General features: G+C 43.0%; 1 protein-coding gene and 1 long non-coding RNA gene across 2 annotated transcripts; both read left to right on the plus strand.

The window, feature by feature from the left end:
- The first annotated feature begins 410 nt into the window (after positions 1–410).
- LOC117190949 lies at positions 411–6501 on the plus strand. Its single transcript, XM_033395946.1, has 2 exons — positions 411–665; positions 5612–6501. Exons 1-2 carry the CDS (start codon positions 651–653, stop codon positions 6155–6157), a joined length of 561 nt encoding a protein of 186 aa, XP_033251837.1. The 5' UTR covers positions 411–650; the 3' UTR covers positions 6158–6501.
- Positions 6502–7042: 541 nt separating this feature from the next.
- LOC117190952 lies at positions 7043–7428 on the plus strand. The gene is made up of 2 exons (XR_004473895.1): positions 7043–7255; positions 7322–7428. It is a non-coding gene; the product is annotated as an uncharacterized LOC117190952 (long non-coding RNA).
- The last annotated feature ends 8413 nt before the right edge of the window (positions 7429–15841 follow it).

Here is a 15841-nt window from a genome sequence, read left to right on the forward strand (position 1 = left end):
GATATCGGACCTTGACCGTTTCGTGTCCAAATTTCGCCACACCCCCTTCCGCCCCCGCAAAGGACGAAAATCTGGGGCATCCACATTAAGGCTAGTGTAACCAAATTTGGTATCCGCACTTCTGTTAGATCTCACTATAAAACGTATGTTGCAGCAGACGATCGTAATTACCCTATCGTAGCGTGTGCGATGTTGTGAGCAGAGCTTTTGCTCTCACACGCCGCGCTCTTGTACTGCTCTCTGCGCATTCAAGATCGGCTCGACGGTGGAGTCGGGGAGTTTTGCTATCTCTGGCTGCGACCAGTCCAATAAATGCTTTGAAGTCGAGCACTTGTTTTTTTTTAGTCATACATTACCTGACAATTTAACGTAAAAACCGAAACTAGAGCCCGCTGGACCGGAGTCATCATCACGTTTGTTTTTGGAAAAAGTCTTCCGAATTTTCATTGGCGCCCGAGCAGGGACATCGGCATCCAGCATTTCGTGGAAATTCGCACGACAAACCAGTGACCTACAGTGCATCTTCGTTCTCTCGGCACAAGTCATTGGTTTTTTTTGTTCTGTTGCGAATAGAGCTCTAGCTGGCTGGTTTTGTGCGACAAATTGGATTCATCTTTACTCAACAAAAAAGGAAAGTGTTCGGCTAATCTATGCCGAATTCTCAGGTATTTAGTGCGAAAAAAAATTGAGTTCTAGAACCAAGCCACCATTTTGTGCGCTGTGTTTCTCTATTTGGCCACTGATCTCAATTTCATTGGCGCCTCGTTGAATTGGAATACCAATTAAATAAAACACAAAGTAATAAAATAAACCAAAGTGAACAGCCAGCAACATAAAATATTTATTATATGCGGAATATTGGTGGATTGAAGAAAAGTGCAAATTGATGAGGGTTTACGGTACTTGATAATCAGACGCTCCGGTCATTGCCGCTGTTTTCAATTCTCTTTTGCGAAGTACCGCTTATTGGTGCTGCCTTTACTTCGGTAACGCTATCGTTGCGCCAAATTGTGCATAATTTGGCTGCGTTTGGTTGTGTGCATTGGCAGCATAATTTGTGTTTGTTTCGCTGCGTTAACCCTTTGAAGCCGATACATAGTTTTTTGTGGAAATTTCGCGTTCTTTCATAGTTTTTTGCATACCCTACAGTATTTTGGTTAACCATTGTCTAAACCCAGTGCATTACTTTCCGACCCTCTTGAAGTAAGAGAAAGCGCCAGAATGAGTGAAAAGGAAAGGGAAATTGTTACCAGGGAAGGAGGTTCAAAAGAAGGAGGGGGTCCAAAAGTCCTGCAAAAGTTAGCAACAGCAATGCAAAGACACGATAGAGTGATGGGCGATCTAAGGCGTGTGAGAACGGCCTTTGAAGAAAAAACTATTTCGTTCGACTCTCTTCAAATTAAATGCAGACTCGAGCTGATCGAAAATTATTGTGAAAAGTTGATGGATATACAGGCAGACGTGGATTGTTTAAATCCCAACAACGATCTACGAGCATCGGTCGAGGATATGTGTGTTACCACAAAGGCTATGTACACGTCTGCACTTAAAGAACCCGAAACTCAGCGAATACAGAGGAGGGATAGGAGTAGCCAGCGTCATTCATCACATCTGCCTAAAATGAATCTCCCCAAGTTTAGTGGAAAACATTCTGAATTTAAAAACTTTATAAGCCTTTTCGAGAGCTTGGTGCATAACGACCCAATATTATCAAATGTGGAAAAATTCAACCACTTACTGTCGTGTCTCGTTGACGATGCATTGGGAACAGTGAAGGCGTTTCAGATCTCTGCAGAAAATTATGACAAGGCTCTTGATAGTTTGAAGGAGGTTTACGACAAAAAATATTTTATCTTTTCTGATACTGTTTCGCAGTTGTTTGACATTCCCAGCACAACAAAAGCTTCTGCTTCATGCCTTAGGTCCCTCATTGACACGGTGTCAGCCATATATTCTTCTCTGCAGTCGTTAGGAAGTGAAAAAGACATAAATATCGCGATGCTAATTCACATAGCGCTGTCTAAAGTAGATCCCACAACGAAGTCTCGGTTCGAAGAGCAACTGGATTACGATAAACGACCGTCTTGGTCCGAGTGCGCAGCCCAGCTGAATCGGCGCTATCAGCATCTAGCTGCCGAAGAGTCAACACGGAATAAGGGTAAAACTAAACAAGAGACAAGTAAAGGACCCACTAAATCGTCATTTTCATGTGCAAAGACGGATAGGCGAGCTGATTCGAAATGTAGCTATTGCCACGCGGGGAATCATACCATAAGCAATTGTCAATCGTTTAGTGCTCTTCCTGTTCTTCAACGGTTCGATATCACCAAGCAACTCCGACTGTGCATAAATTGTTTGAAGCCAGGTCATACAGTGACGAGGTGCAAGACAGCAAAATGTCGAGTGTCCTCTAAGCCCCATAAAACTCTGCTTCATCGATACGGGGTTGAGCCACAGCAAAATGGGCCTAGTTCTGTGCCAGTAGAACATTCGTCATCGTCTGAGCCTCAGACAGCTTATTCTAGTCACGTTGCTAGTGCTGACCAGGTTATTCTTGCTACCGCTGTTGTAAAGGTGCAAGATCGGACAATTTCAGTATGCACGGGCACTTCTAGATTCCGGCTCCCAAATTAATTTTATATCCGAGGATCTAGCCCAGCGCTTACGATTGCGCCGTGATGAGTCGTGCCTTAATATCACAACTGTTGGAAAAAACTCGTCCGTCATAAAGCACAAGATTCATACTTCTGTCCAATCTCGTATCAACGATCACAACTTTGATTCCGATTTTTGGGTGTTAAGGTCGATCCAAGATACCAGCAAACCTGCAGATGGCAGACCCGCAGTTTTACAAGCCTGCTAAGGTTGACTTATTGATAGGGGCAGAAACCTTTTTTGAGTTAATGTGTGTAGGCCAATTAAAGGCAAGTTCCGAACATCCAACAATCCAGAAAACATTGTTGGGATGGATTGTATCAGGAAAATATAAGGCATCAGCACAGGATGCTGTATGCAATATCGCTGTTGGTAGCGATCATTGTTCTCTCGACTCTCTGGTGGAGCGCTTTTGGGAATTGGAACAGGTCCCAGAGAAGTCGAAGGCTGTATATACAGCTGAACAATTGGCTTGCGAACAAAACTTTAAGCAGACTTTACGCAGGCTCGAATCGGGTCGTTTTGAAGTGGGGCTGCCATTTAAAATAAATCCCAACGTGTTGGGTTTCTCGTTCCAGACGGCAAAACGCCGCTTTCTATCCCTAGAACGCAGACTTGCACGAGATCAGTATTTGCATGATCTGTATATGGAGTTTATGAAAGAGTATCTCATCCTTGGCCACATGTCATTGCTTCCAGACACTCCTCCAGGACGCCATTACTACATTCCACATCAATGTGTCCTGAGACCTGATAGTAAAACCACCAAGCTACGCGTCGTTTTCGATGCATCGAGCAAAACATCGACTTCAATCACATTAAATGAGACTTTGATGGTGGGTGCAACTATTCAGAGGGAGCTTTACGCAACTCTTGCCCGATTTCGATTAAATCGTTTTGCGCTCACAGCTGACATCTCCAAAATGTATAGGCAAGTTCAGGTCGCCGAAGAAGACCGAAATTTCCAATTGATTCTGTGGAGGGATAAGGCAAATGTAGATGTTCAAACGTATCGCCTGAATACGGTTACTTATGGGACAGCCTCAGCTCCATTTCTGGCCATCCGCTGTCTCGTTGAATTGGCAGACGTTTATGCTGAGTCCCATCCTATTGCATCACAAGTCATAAAAAGTGACTTTGACGTCGATGATATGCTTACTGGAGCAAACAGTCTGGAAGATTTAGAACGTATTCGGCTGGAAGTGTGTGAGGTCTTAGAATCCGGGGGTTTTAAGTTGGCCAAGTGGGCGTCAAATCATCCCCAGCTGCTGTCCGATAGTGGCCAGGAGAAATCGCTGCAGTTTGATCCTTCGTCGTCTGTTAAAACGCTCGGAATTAGATGGAATCCGCAAAATGATTTGTTCCATTATCATTTAGATGACTCATTTGATTCAATGCCCCCTACAAAGCGAAACATTTTGGCAGTTGCGTCCCGATTGTTCAACCCATTAGGGTTATTATGTCCCTTAATAACGAGGGCAAAAATATTGCTGCAGCAATTGTGGCGGCAAAAGTTGGATTGGGACGAGTCGGTTCCCATGAGTTTGCACACGAGTTGGAACCACTTCAAGCAAAATTTGTTTGAATTAGACAAGATAACCATACCTCGCTACATTGGCCTTCCCACGCATAAAAGCGTTTAGATTCACGGATTCGCAGACGCATCAGGTGAAGCGTACGGATGCTGCATTTACATCCGTATCAGTGATGGTAAAAATGTCGTGTCTAAGCTTCTTACCGCAAAGTCTCGAGTAGCTCCTCTCAAAACGAAATCGATTCCAAGACTCGAATTGTGCGCAGCACTCTTGTTATCCACTTTATGGGCTCAAGTAAAACCGCTCCTGGACAAGTTCATGATCGAAAGTGTGAACTTTTGGTCGGACTCCCAAGTCACCTTGTACTGGCTGGAAAGGGATCCAGCCACGGTCGCAACGTTTGTGGCCAATAGGGTTGCTGAAATCCAGGAATCGTCAAGCGGTGTGACTTGGCGGCACGTTCCTACTGAGCAAAACCCAGCCGATTTGGTGTCACGTGGCACAGACGTAGACGGTGTAACGTGCTCATTGTGGACTGAGGGTCCCCAATTTCTGCTCAGGAATTCTGAGGAGTGGCCATGTCTACATCAGGTTGAGTTGTCCCCATAAATGGAACGGTCGGAAAACAAGAAGTGTTTGGCAACACATTCAGTGGCAAAGTGTCAGGCCAATGATTTCATCGAGTTGATTGAAAGATGCTCTTCCTTTGAGAAATTGCTTCGGATTATGGCATAGGTAAACCGGTTCCTACAAGGAAGCAAGCGTAGTCGAGAGGTCGTTCTGTCAGCCAAAGAACTTAAGGTCTCATTTCTAAGGCTGGTAGTCCAAAGACACGAGTTGGGACCAGAATTCCACAAGCTAGCGAGGTCGGAAATCCTGTCACCGCATCTTCAACGACTAAACCCGTTCATACATACGAGCGAACTCGACGGAGTAACGCTGCGACTGATTCGAGTGGGAGGAAGGTTGCTCAACGCAGAGATTCCGTATGACGCCAAATTTCCTCTGCTCCTGTCGCAAAAGTCGCAGTTCGTGACGCTTTATCTTCGCAATTTGCATCGGACTCACTACCATGCAGGCGCCAAAGTCATGGTTTCGTTGCTAAGGCAGCAGATATGGCTAATCAATGCTCGAGAAGCATGTACAAGGATCCTGAGAAATTGTGTGCACTGCTTCCGATACAAGCCAGTCCTACAGGGACAGTTCATGGGAAACCTGCCAGCTGATAGAGTGCGAAGAGCTCGGCCCTTTTTGATTTGTGGGGTAGATTTCTGCGGCCCATTCTACGTGTCTCTCAAGATTCGCGGCAGGCCCCCTATTAAGACATATGTAGCCGTCTTCGTCTGCTTTGTATCAAAGGCTGTTCACCTGGAACTTGTAGCAGATTTGTCCACTGATAGTTTTTTATCTGTTCTTAAAAGGTTCATCGGGAGAAGAGGCCTTCCGGAGAAGGTGTACAGCGACAACGCCACCAACTTCGTGGGCGCGAGCAAGGTGCTGAACGAGCTGCATCAAGCGTACCAGAGGGACCAGGACCGGCTCAAGGCGTACGCAGAGCGCCAAGGCGTCGAGTGGTGTTTCATACCACCGGATTGTGGGAGGCAGCCGTCAAATCAGCCAAGCAGAGGTTGGTACGCGGAGTGGGCAACGCCAAGCTCACAGCGGACGAGCTGTGCACCCACCTGGTAGAGGTAGAGGCTCTTCTCAACTCCCGGCCAATCGCGTCCCCAGGCAACGATCCCAGCGATGGAGAAGCGCTAACGCCAGGGCACCTGCTGATCGGGCAGCCGCTTCTTTCGCTGCCGCCCGAATCAGATCACGACGACAGATGCAGCAGGGGAAGCTTCGCGTACTTGAAGCGCTCAAGCAGCAGTTTTGGCAGGGCTGGTCCAAGGACTACCTGGTCAGCCTGCAGAAGCGTCACCAGTGGGCTACCAAAGGGCCAGACTTGGACATTGGCTGTCTAGTGCTCGTCCACGAGGACAACACACCGCCACAGAAGTGGACCACAGGACTAGTGGTGGCCGCAATCAAGGGAGAAGATGGGAGAGTGCGCGTCGCCGAGGTGCGAACACCCGCGGGCGTAATTAAACGCCCCATACACAAATTGGCAAAACTGCCAATAGACGGTTGAAGCACCGGAGGTCTTCAACGGGGCCGGAATGTTGCAGCAGACGATCGTAATTACCCTATCGTAGCGTGTGCGATGTTGTGAGCAGAGCTTTTGCTCTCACACGCCGCGCTCTTGTACTGCTCTCTGCGCATTCAAGATCGGCTCGACGGTGGAGTCGGGGAGTTTTGCTATCTCTGGCTGCGACCAGTCCAATAAATGCTTTGAAGTCGAGCACTTGTTTTTTTTAGTCATACATTACCTGACAATTTAACGTAAAAACCGAAACTAGAGCCCGCTGGACCGGAGTCATCATCACGTTTGTTTTTGGAAAAAGTCTTCCGAATTTTCAACGCATATCTCAGAATTTCGCCCCACCCCCTTCCGTCCCTCCCGTCCAAAAGACGAAAATCTGTTGCATCCACAATATTGCACATTCGAGAAAACTAAAAACGCAGAATCATAGATAATGACCATATCTATCAGATTGCTGAATCTGGATCAGATCGGATCATTTTTGTAGCCAAAAGCAAGAAATCAATTTTCAGTGGCTACGCAGCGCCCGACGTCACGCTCAGACTGATTTTCTGTCTCTCTCGCACGAACTCTTTGTCGTGTGGTTCAATATTAGCGGCGTCTGCCGCAGGAGAGCCATACTGACTTAGTATCAGGTATAACTGTAGAGTTGCGGTGTCCGCAGCAACTCACAACGTTCCACCCCATTTCGCTTTGCATTTGCTATTTTCCGCGCGTGCCGAACGTAATTCGGTTCTGCCGACCGTGCGCAGTAGCAGTGAACTTCGTTCTATCTTTTCGTCTTCTTTGCGCCTGCGTCGACAGAACTCTTTTGCTTTGCTCTTTGCTAATTGCAATCGTCAGACGGAGTTTTAATAAGTGATTATTAATCTGGAGTTTTAATAAGTGATTATTAATCTGTGATTATTATTATTATCAGGTAAGTGCAGATTTTAATTAATTAATAATATGTGTTGTGCGCGTGTTAAACAAAAAATTATTTCAGCGGCGGTGAAGATGAAAATACCCGACGAGCCAGCAGAAAAAGTGATTCGGAAGGCTATTCACAACATTAAGAATAGTCATTTTCAGAAGACCTCGAGGGAAAAAAATTTAAAGTAGACAATAATGAATAATAATAAATAAAAATAATTGGAAAAATAAACAATTACAATGTATTACTTTTTATATTAAATGCATGTTTTTTCGTGAAAAATCATCACTTATTAAGTGCATGATTTTTCGGGAAAAATCATCACTTATAAAATGCATGATTTTTAGGTAAAAATCATCGCTTATTATGTGCATGATATTTAGGCAAAAATCATGCATTTAATAAGCGATGATTTAAGCCAAAAAATCATCACTTATAAAATGCATGATTTTTAGGTAAAAATCATCGCTTATTATGTCCTAGGGCATAATCGATGACATTGTCATCGAGCATTGCCGAAAAATCATGCACTTAATAAGCGATGATTTAAGCCAAAAAATCATCACTTATAAAATGCATGATTTTTAGGTAAAAATCATCGCTTATTAAGTGCATGATTTTTCGGCAATGCTCGATGACAATGTCATCGACTATGCCCTAGGACATCTCCATGTTAATGTAATCAGCTCAGCGTATGGCCGGTCATCAACTATGTCATCGGGGGTAGTGACGCGGTCATCGACGTGTCAGCAGCTGAGTCATTAATGACCTTTACTGCAGGGTACAACGAAAGCGTCACACACTGGCTAGCGCGTTCAGTACCCCAGAGTGACGTCATCATGAGAGAGAGAGCGCAGAGAGAACATCCTTGCATGTGTTAGTACACACGCAATACCCTGCAGTACGGGTCAGCGATGACTTAGCTGCTGACACGTCGATGACCGCGTCACTACCCCCGATGACATAGTCGATGACCGGCCATACGCTGAACTGTTTACTTTAACATGGAGATGTCCTAGGGCATAATCGATGACATTGTCATCCAGCGTTGCCGAAAAATCATGCACCTAATAAGCGATGATTTTTCACGAAAAAATTTGGACACCAAGTACCTACATACATTTGTATGTATGCATGTACACATTACATACAATGTACATACATGTAAGAATGTAAGTACATACAGAAATCGTAACCGGAATGGAATCATTAGCTCTTATATACCTTTGTATGTACATGACATATGTCGAATTTGATTTTAAGATGAACGATTTAACAACACAGGTTCTTAATTATTGTTAGTGCATACATATGGATGTTTTTCTTTATGCACTAAGTATTTGAAGATTCAGTTTTTTCTATTGTAGGATTTTGAGATTCACAATTTATAGGGTCCAATACATGTTGGAAGAGTAGCTTTTAGAACATGCTTTAATCTTTTATTAAAATGTTACTCTCGATTGTATTTTTCTCCCTGTTTTCAACGTGTATATATGTATGTATATAATGTATACATTACTCTACATAGATATAATACTGCAGTGTGACCGCGATGCAAAAAATGTGGGTGACCGTAAACAAATGTTCACATACAATAAAATACTGAAATCTGACATCGATAAAAAATTTTTTCTCAGCTGATTTTAACCCGATAGAAAAACTTAAAAATTCTTTACAAAGAGTTTTTATGTTTTGTTGCGTTCGTTATGATATACAACGATATACAATTTCATGGTGTGAGATTATACTGTAAGATATGAATATTAGCTTATAAGATTTGAATATTAGTTTAAGATTTACTCATCGATAGTATTATAAGAAATACCAATGTACTCGAGGACAAGTATCGATATGCCAACACACATTCATTCGAATACGACGATCAAGAAAGAAGAACATATAATAAAACCGTGCTATTAAAAGTTTACATATCAGGTGTGGGGTTTGCCCAAAAAAAAAAAAAAAAAAAAAAAACTCTGCGATGCATAAGAGCGAAAACCAAAAGTGAACTTAGCGACATATTGCGTAGGCAAAACGTATATTTTGATCAAGATGCCAACATACACCAATTACGTACAGCAGTGAAAAATATCATGGAAGACACGCATGAGCTAGGAAATACGGCGCCAAGCGCAGACGAAACTATGCAGGCAGACATTTTTGCAGTCCCGGTTGAGCGCGAGATAGATAGAGACAACCGTAGTGCACAACACGCAGTAAAAGCGGCGCCAGAAGAATATGGTGAAAATGTGCAGAAGGCTCGAGAAGCATTCATGCCGCGACAAGACAACGCTTGTTCGAAATTGACCATGCGATCAGATTATTACGAAGAAGAATCGCGCCGTTTGCAGCAGTTGGAACAATTGTACGTTTCTCGCAAGCGCTTAGCTGATCTCAAATTAAGCATATTGAAAACGGAGAAAGAGGCTATGGAGTTGGAAACGCCGAGAGATTGCATCGACTTGACACACATTGAGGCGTTGATGCGTCCATTTTCTGGAGATGACGACCAGGCTGTAACCAGTTGGATAAGTAACTTTGAGGACATTATGAATTTCCATGCTGTATCCGAGTCCAAATGCTGGATATTAGCGAAGCGGCTGCTAGGCGGATCGGCGAAGGCGTACATCGACCATGTGGCGCCTTTGACTTGGCAATTGATGCGAGCAGAATTGCTCAACGTCTTTGAGCAGAAAGTGACAGCGTGGGACATTGGAAAGCCACTGGAGGCACGGAAAATTGCAAATAATGAAAGCGCATTGCAATATTTCTTCGCAATGTGCAGCATAGCGTCGCAAGCAGACATGGCCACGAGCGATGTGGTCAAATTCATCGTAGAGGGACTGCAGGACAAGACGGGCATGGCAGCATCCATGCTATATTGCAGCACACTCAACGAGTTGCGTGACAGGATGGTCAGAAGAGCTCCTGGCGTCGTAGCGAAGGTATGACAAAGGGAAAACTAAATGTGAGTATGGCAGTTGGGCAGCAGCAAGGTGGTGGCGCAATGCGTTGCTACAACTGTCGGCAATTTGGGCACGTTATGAAGGAATGCAGTCAGCCAAAGAGACCGGATGGGGCATGTTTTAACTGTTGGAGTACCAGCCACCTATATTCGTAGTGCCCGAAACGAAAGATAACCACTAGGGTAGCTGCAGTTCAAGATGAGGAGCGACCAGGAGAAAAAAACAACGACGATTTAGCGGCTGTCCAGTTAATCACTTTATGACTTCCGTTTGGTGAACAAAGAGGCGTCAGTATTTTTAGTCCATTTGATACAGGTAGCCCTTTAAGTTTTATTCATAAGTCTTTGATACCGAAGTCGGCTATAGTTGAAGCCTATAATGAAGTTAGGAAATACTATGGACTAGGAGGACAACCAACTCCCATATGGGGAAAATTTAAGTGCCATATTGAATTTTGCACAAAGAAATATATCGTTTTATTAAACATCGTAGATGATAACATGCTGCCTTTGCCGGTATTGTTGGGACGCGATGCCCTTAAAGTTATTGAAGTAAAATTAGTTCATAAGAAAAATATCAATGCGAAGCAACACGCACCATTAAGTTCGTTAAAGCAAAAAGCTATTAGTTTAACCTGCGCGTCTTTATTCACCGAACGTAAAAATAATATTAACATAAGACTGTATGATAAGTTAGATGGTAATCAATCAGAAAGAAGCGAGCTAATCAAATGTTCTAATCCATTTAAAAATCAGACACAAGAAAACTCAAGGAATGACAAAATGGCCATCGAGAATATGAATCAAGGCGACGAATTCAGTAACTTTTGTGCGTCGGTAGAGATTGATGAAGAGGAACATATTAACGTAGGTTTCGAATTTGGCCCCACTCTTGCAGAAAAGTGTAGGGAAGTTATTAAGACATACTATTTACACAAAGAATTTGACTTTAAAGCACCACCAAAGTATCAGATGCAGATTCGTGTAACAGAAACAACACAATTTCATTGTACTCCGCGTCGTTTATCCTACCATGAGAGAGAGAAAGTAGCTGAAATAGTAGATGATCTGTTGGAAAAGAAAGTAATCCGTCATAGTGAGTCTCCTTATGCTTCCCCGTTGGTCCTAGTAAAAAAACGAGGGGGAACGTTGTGAGTTGCTGCGGACACCGCAACTCTACAGTTATACCCGATACTAAGTCAGTATGGCTCTCCTCCGGCAGACGCAGCTAATGTTAAACGACACGACAAAGAGTGCGTGCGAGAGAGACAGAAAATCAGTCTGAGCGTGACGTCGGGCGCTGCGAAGCCAGTGCAAATTGATGTGGGGGTGTGGCGAAATTTGGACACGAAACGGTCAAGGTCCGATATCACAGGAGTGTGGATACCAAATTTGGTTGCTCTGGCTCTTATAGGTTCTGAGATCCTTGAACTCATATTTTGCAATTGGCAAAACCGACCATGAAACCTGTGTGTTAGAGAGAGACAGAGCGAGAAAGAATGAAATTGTTTTCTTGATTCTGGCTATAATAATTATACGATCTGGTTGAGATCTTACATTCTAAAGCATATAGTGATCCTCTACGATTCTGCGTTTTTGGTTTTATCGTATCTTTAAAAATGTGGATGCCACAGATTTTCGTCCTTTGTGGGGGCGGAAGTGGGCGGGGCGAAGTTTTGAAATATTTTTGTAGCAGTGACATATCACAGAAGTCTGGATCCAAAACATCGTTGCTCTAGCTCTTATAGTCTTTGAGCACTAGGCGCTGAAGGGGACGGACAGACGGACGGACGGACAGACGGACAGAGGGACAGACGGACAGACAGACAGACAGACAGGGCCCAATCGACTCGGCTATTGATGCTGATCAAGAATATATATACTTTATGGGGTCGAAAACGATTCCTTCTGGACGTTACACACACCCACTTTTACCACAAATCTAATATACCCCAATACTCATTTTGAGTATCGGGTATAAAAATCAGGAGAACTTCGAATGTGTGTCGATTACCGTGGTATGAACAAACGAATTGTTAAAGATAATTTCCCATTGCCCCTTATTGAGGACTGTCTTGAGTTTTTAGAAAACAAATATATATATATATATATATTTTTTCTTATATTGTATATTTAGATACATCATTGTTTTAGTTATAATAAACAAAAAAGTCGAGAACCGACGGCGTTTGCATAATTTTTATAATTTATAATAAACCTGTTTAAAATAAGGAAATAAATGTGTAATTATATTATTGTAATATTTTATATTTTGTGGTATAAATCAAACAAATAACAGCTTTTATTTCATTTCCCGCGCCCTAGTGTACCATACCCCCACCCCCTGCCCATTCTTCCTTTATTATGTGTCGGTAGGTCAGTCCATCAAAAGACCCAAAACAAGAACCAAACTCAAATTTCAGTTCTAGCGGCCAGCAATACTAACCACACACACGCAAAGTACGTGAGAATGCATGTGCACCCATACACTAAAACATGCTGGTGGCAAAACAGAACCAGACCTGAGAGAGTTCAAAAAATCTGAAAAAGCATACAATCACATATTTTTGTCGAAACATATTGCGTTTGTACTAACACATGCAAAGATGTTCTCTCTGCGCTCTCTCTCTCTCATGATGACGTCACTCTGGGGCACTGAACGCGCTAGCCAGTGTGTGACGCTTTCGTTGTAGTTTCTCATTTCTTTTCTGCGACAACCGTATGTTCTCACTTGCTATTTCTCTTATAGTTTCCAACTCTCTAAGTTTTGACGCTAACTTCTCATCTAGGTATTCGGTTAATTCATCTACAACGGGTCCTTTCTGGGGTATTCCAAATAACAATGTGCTAGGTGTCTTTTTCGTACTGCTGTTAACGGAGTTATTAATAGCGTGCTCTACCTTGCTCATCAACCTATACCAATCGGCTTGCTCAAGGGGCTCTGACAGTTTTCCTAACATAGGAGTAAGAACACGATTCACCCGCTCCACTTGGCCATTCGCCTGCGGTGCACCTGTAGCTACCTTAATGTGCTCTATCCCTCTCTCCTGCAGAAAACTAGAGAACTCTAACGAGGTGAAACAGGTCCCACGATCTGATATTATCCTAGTAGGGCGACTATAGAAATCAAAATATTTACTTAAGGCATCCTTCGCTTCCCGCGTGCTGGTACTATTAACCGGGAACAATTTGACAAACTTAGTGAATGCATCTATTACCACAAGGAGGTGTTTTCGCTTAGATCTAATACTCGGCAACGGACCCAAATGATCAACATGTAGGGTATGAAAAGGAACACACGTCTTTGGGATACTATGGAGCGTTCTGTTATGGATTGTTTTAGGCATCGAGTGTAGTATACACGGTAGACAGTTTCTGATGAACCTTGCCACTTTACTTCTCATTGACGGAAACCAGTAGGTCCTCAAAAGGTCACTCACGCACTTCTCTGCGGCCAGATGTCCTAGTTTTTCGTGTGACCGCCTTATCAACTGCTCTTCCATACACATTGGTACATAGAAACATAGTTTGTTTTCACAACTCCTCTTGTAAACAATACCATCTATCATTTCAAAATCTACTCCAATTCCATCCTCTAGCATTTTTCGAATCCTAACTACTTCCTTGTCTCGCATCTGTTCTGTTTGCACTATCAAATCAACATCTTCTGGCGTTGCACCTACTACCCCAACTATCAATGATTTTAGTAATCTTTCCTCCTGAAACTCTAACTTGTCCCTCTCTACTGTATCCTCAACACATTTTTTCTCTTTATCTGAATTCCTACTACTAATGTACTTTACTCCCCCCACCACATCGTTAACGCTTCCTCTACATTGGCTCAAATCTCTAATTTCAATCTTCCATCCATCCTCTTCCCTATATTCACTATTCTCTATGTTATCTCTAAAATCACTACCAAGGTTCTCTCTATCATCAGACTTCCACCTATTTCCCAATCTACTTCCTACTGCACTTGATTCTCCACACTCAATCGCAGGGTTCAGTACGGTACTACTACGCTCTCTACTGATATTTAATTCTCTACACTTAATGTGTAGTCTTTGCATCAGTATTACGCCATAACCGTATGAACTTGCGTCTGTATGTAATTCCGTTTCTCTATTTGGGCTAAAAATGGCTAATACCGGAGGATTTGCCAACGCATTCTTAAGAGTTTCAAACGTCTTCACCTGTTCTCCATTCATGGGAAACGGACCACCTTCTTTTAACAACTGCACCAAGGGCTTAGCTGTCGTCGCAAATGACAACATGAAACGTCGAAAATACGAAAAGAATCTCAAGCATGAGTGCAGTGCTTTTACATTTTGAGGGACTGGGTATTTTTTCAATGCCTCAATATGGGAATCACTAGGAACTATTCCGTTTTGATTAACTTTATACCCCAGGAAATCGATGTTTCGATTGACAAACCTACACTTTTTTAGATTTATCTCTAAATTTTTCTCGCTAAACCGAATGCATAGTCTTTTTAATATATCCATGTGTTCTTCAACTGTTTTAGTCGCTACTAATATATCATCCATGTACACTACAATGCTTTTGTTCCTAATAAAGTCTCTCAAGAGCTCCGAAATAAATCTCTGAAAAATAGCGGATCCATTTTTTAACCCAAAGGGCATTCTCAAGTACTCATACTGTCCTTGCGGTGTCACAAACGATGTATACGGAACTGATTTTTCTTCTACGCCTATTTGATGATACCCACTTTTCAAATCTATAATGGAAAAACAGCATTTGTTTTCTAAAAACTCAAGACAGTCCTCAATAAGGGGCAATGGGAAATTATCTTTAACAATTCGTTTGTTCATACCACGGTAATCGACACACATTCGAAGTTCTCCTGATTTGTATACCCGATACTCAAAATGAGTATTGGGGTATATTAGATTTGTGGTAAAAGTGGGTGTGTGTAACGTCCAGAAGGAATCGTTTTCGACCCCATAAAGTATATATATTCTTGATCAGCATCAATAGCCGAGTCGATTGGGCCCTGTCTGTCTGTCTGTCTGTCCGTCTGTCCCTCTGTCCGTCTGTCCGTCTGTCCGTCCGTCCGTCTGTCCGTCCCCTTCAGCGCCTAGTGCTCAAAGACTATAAGAGCTAGAGCAACGATGTTTTGTATCCAGACTTCTGTGATATGTCACTGCTACAAAAATATTTCAAAACTTCGCCCCGCCCACTTCCGCCCCCACAAAGGACGAAAATCTGTGGCATCCACATTTTTAAAGATACGATAAAACCAAAAACGCAGAATCGTAGAGGATCACTATATTCTTTAGAATGTAAGATCTCAACCAGATCGTATAATTATTATAGCCAGAATCAAGAAAACAATTTCATTCTTTCTCGCTCTGTCTCTCTCTAACACACAGGTTTCATGGTCGGTTTTGCCAATTGCAAAATATGAGTTCAAGGATCTAAAAACCTATAAAAGCCAGAGAAACCAAATTTGGTATCCACACTCCTGTGATATCGGACCTTGACCGTTTCGTGTCCAAATTTCGCCACACCCCCACATCAATTTGCACTGGCTTCGCAGCGCCCGACGTCACGCTCAGACTGATTTTCTGTCTCTCTCGCACGCACTCTTTGTCGTGTCGTTTAAC

This window comes from Drosophila miranda (genome assembly GCF_003369915.1).
Source record: "Drosophila miranda strain MSH22 chromosome Y unlocalized genomic scaffold, D.miranda_PacBio2.1 Contig_Y1_pilon, whole genome shotgun sequence".
Lineage (NCBI taxonomy): Eukaryota > Metazoa > Arthropoda > Insecta > Diptera > Drosophilidae > Drosophila > Drosophila miranda.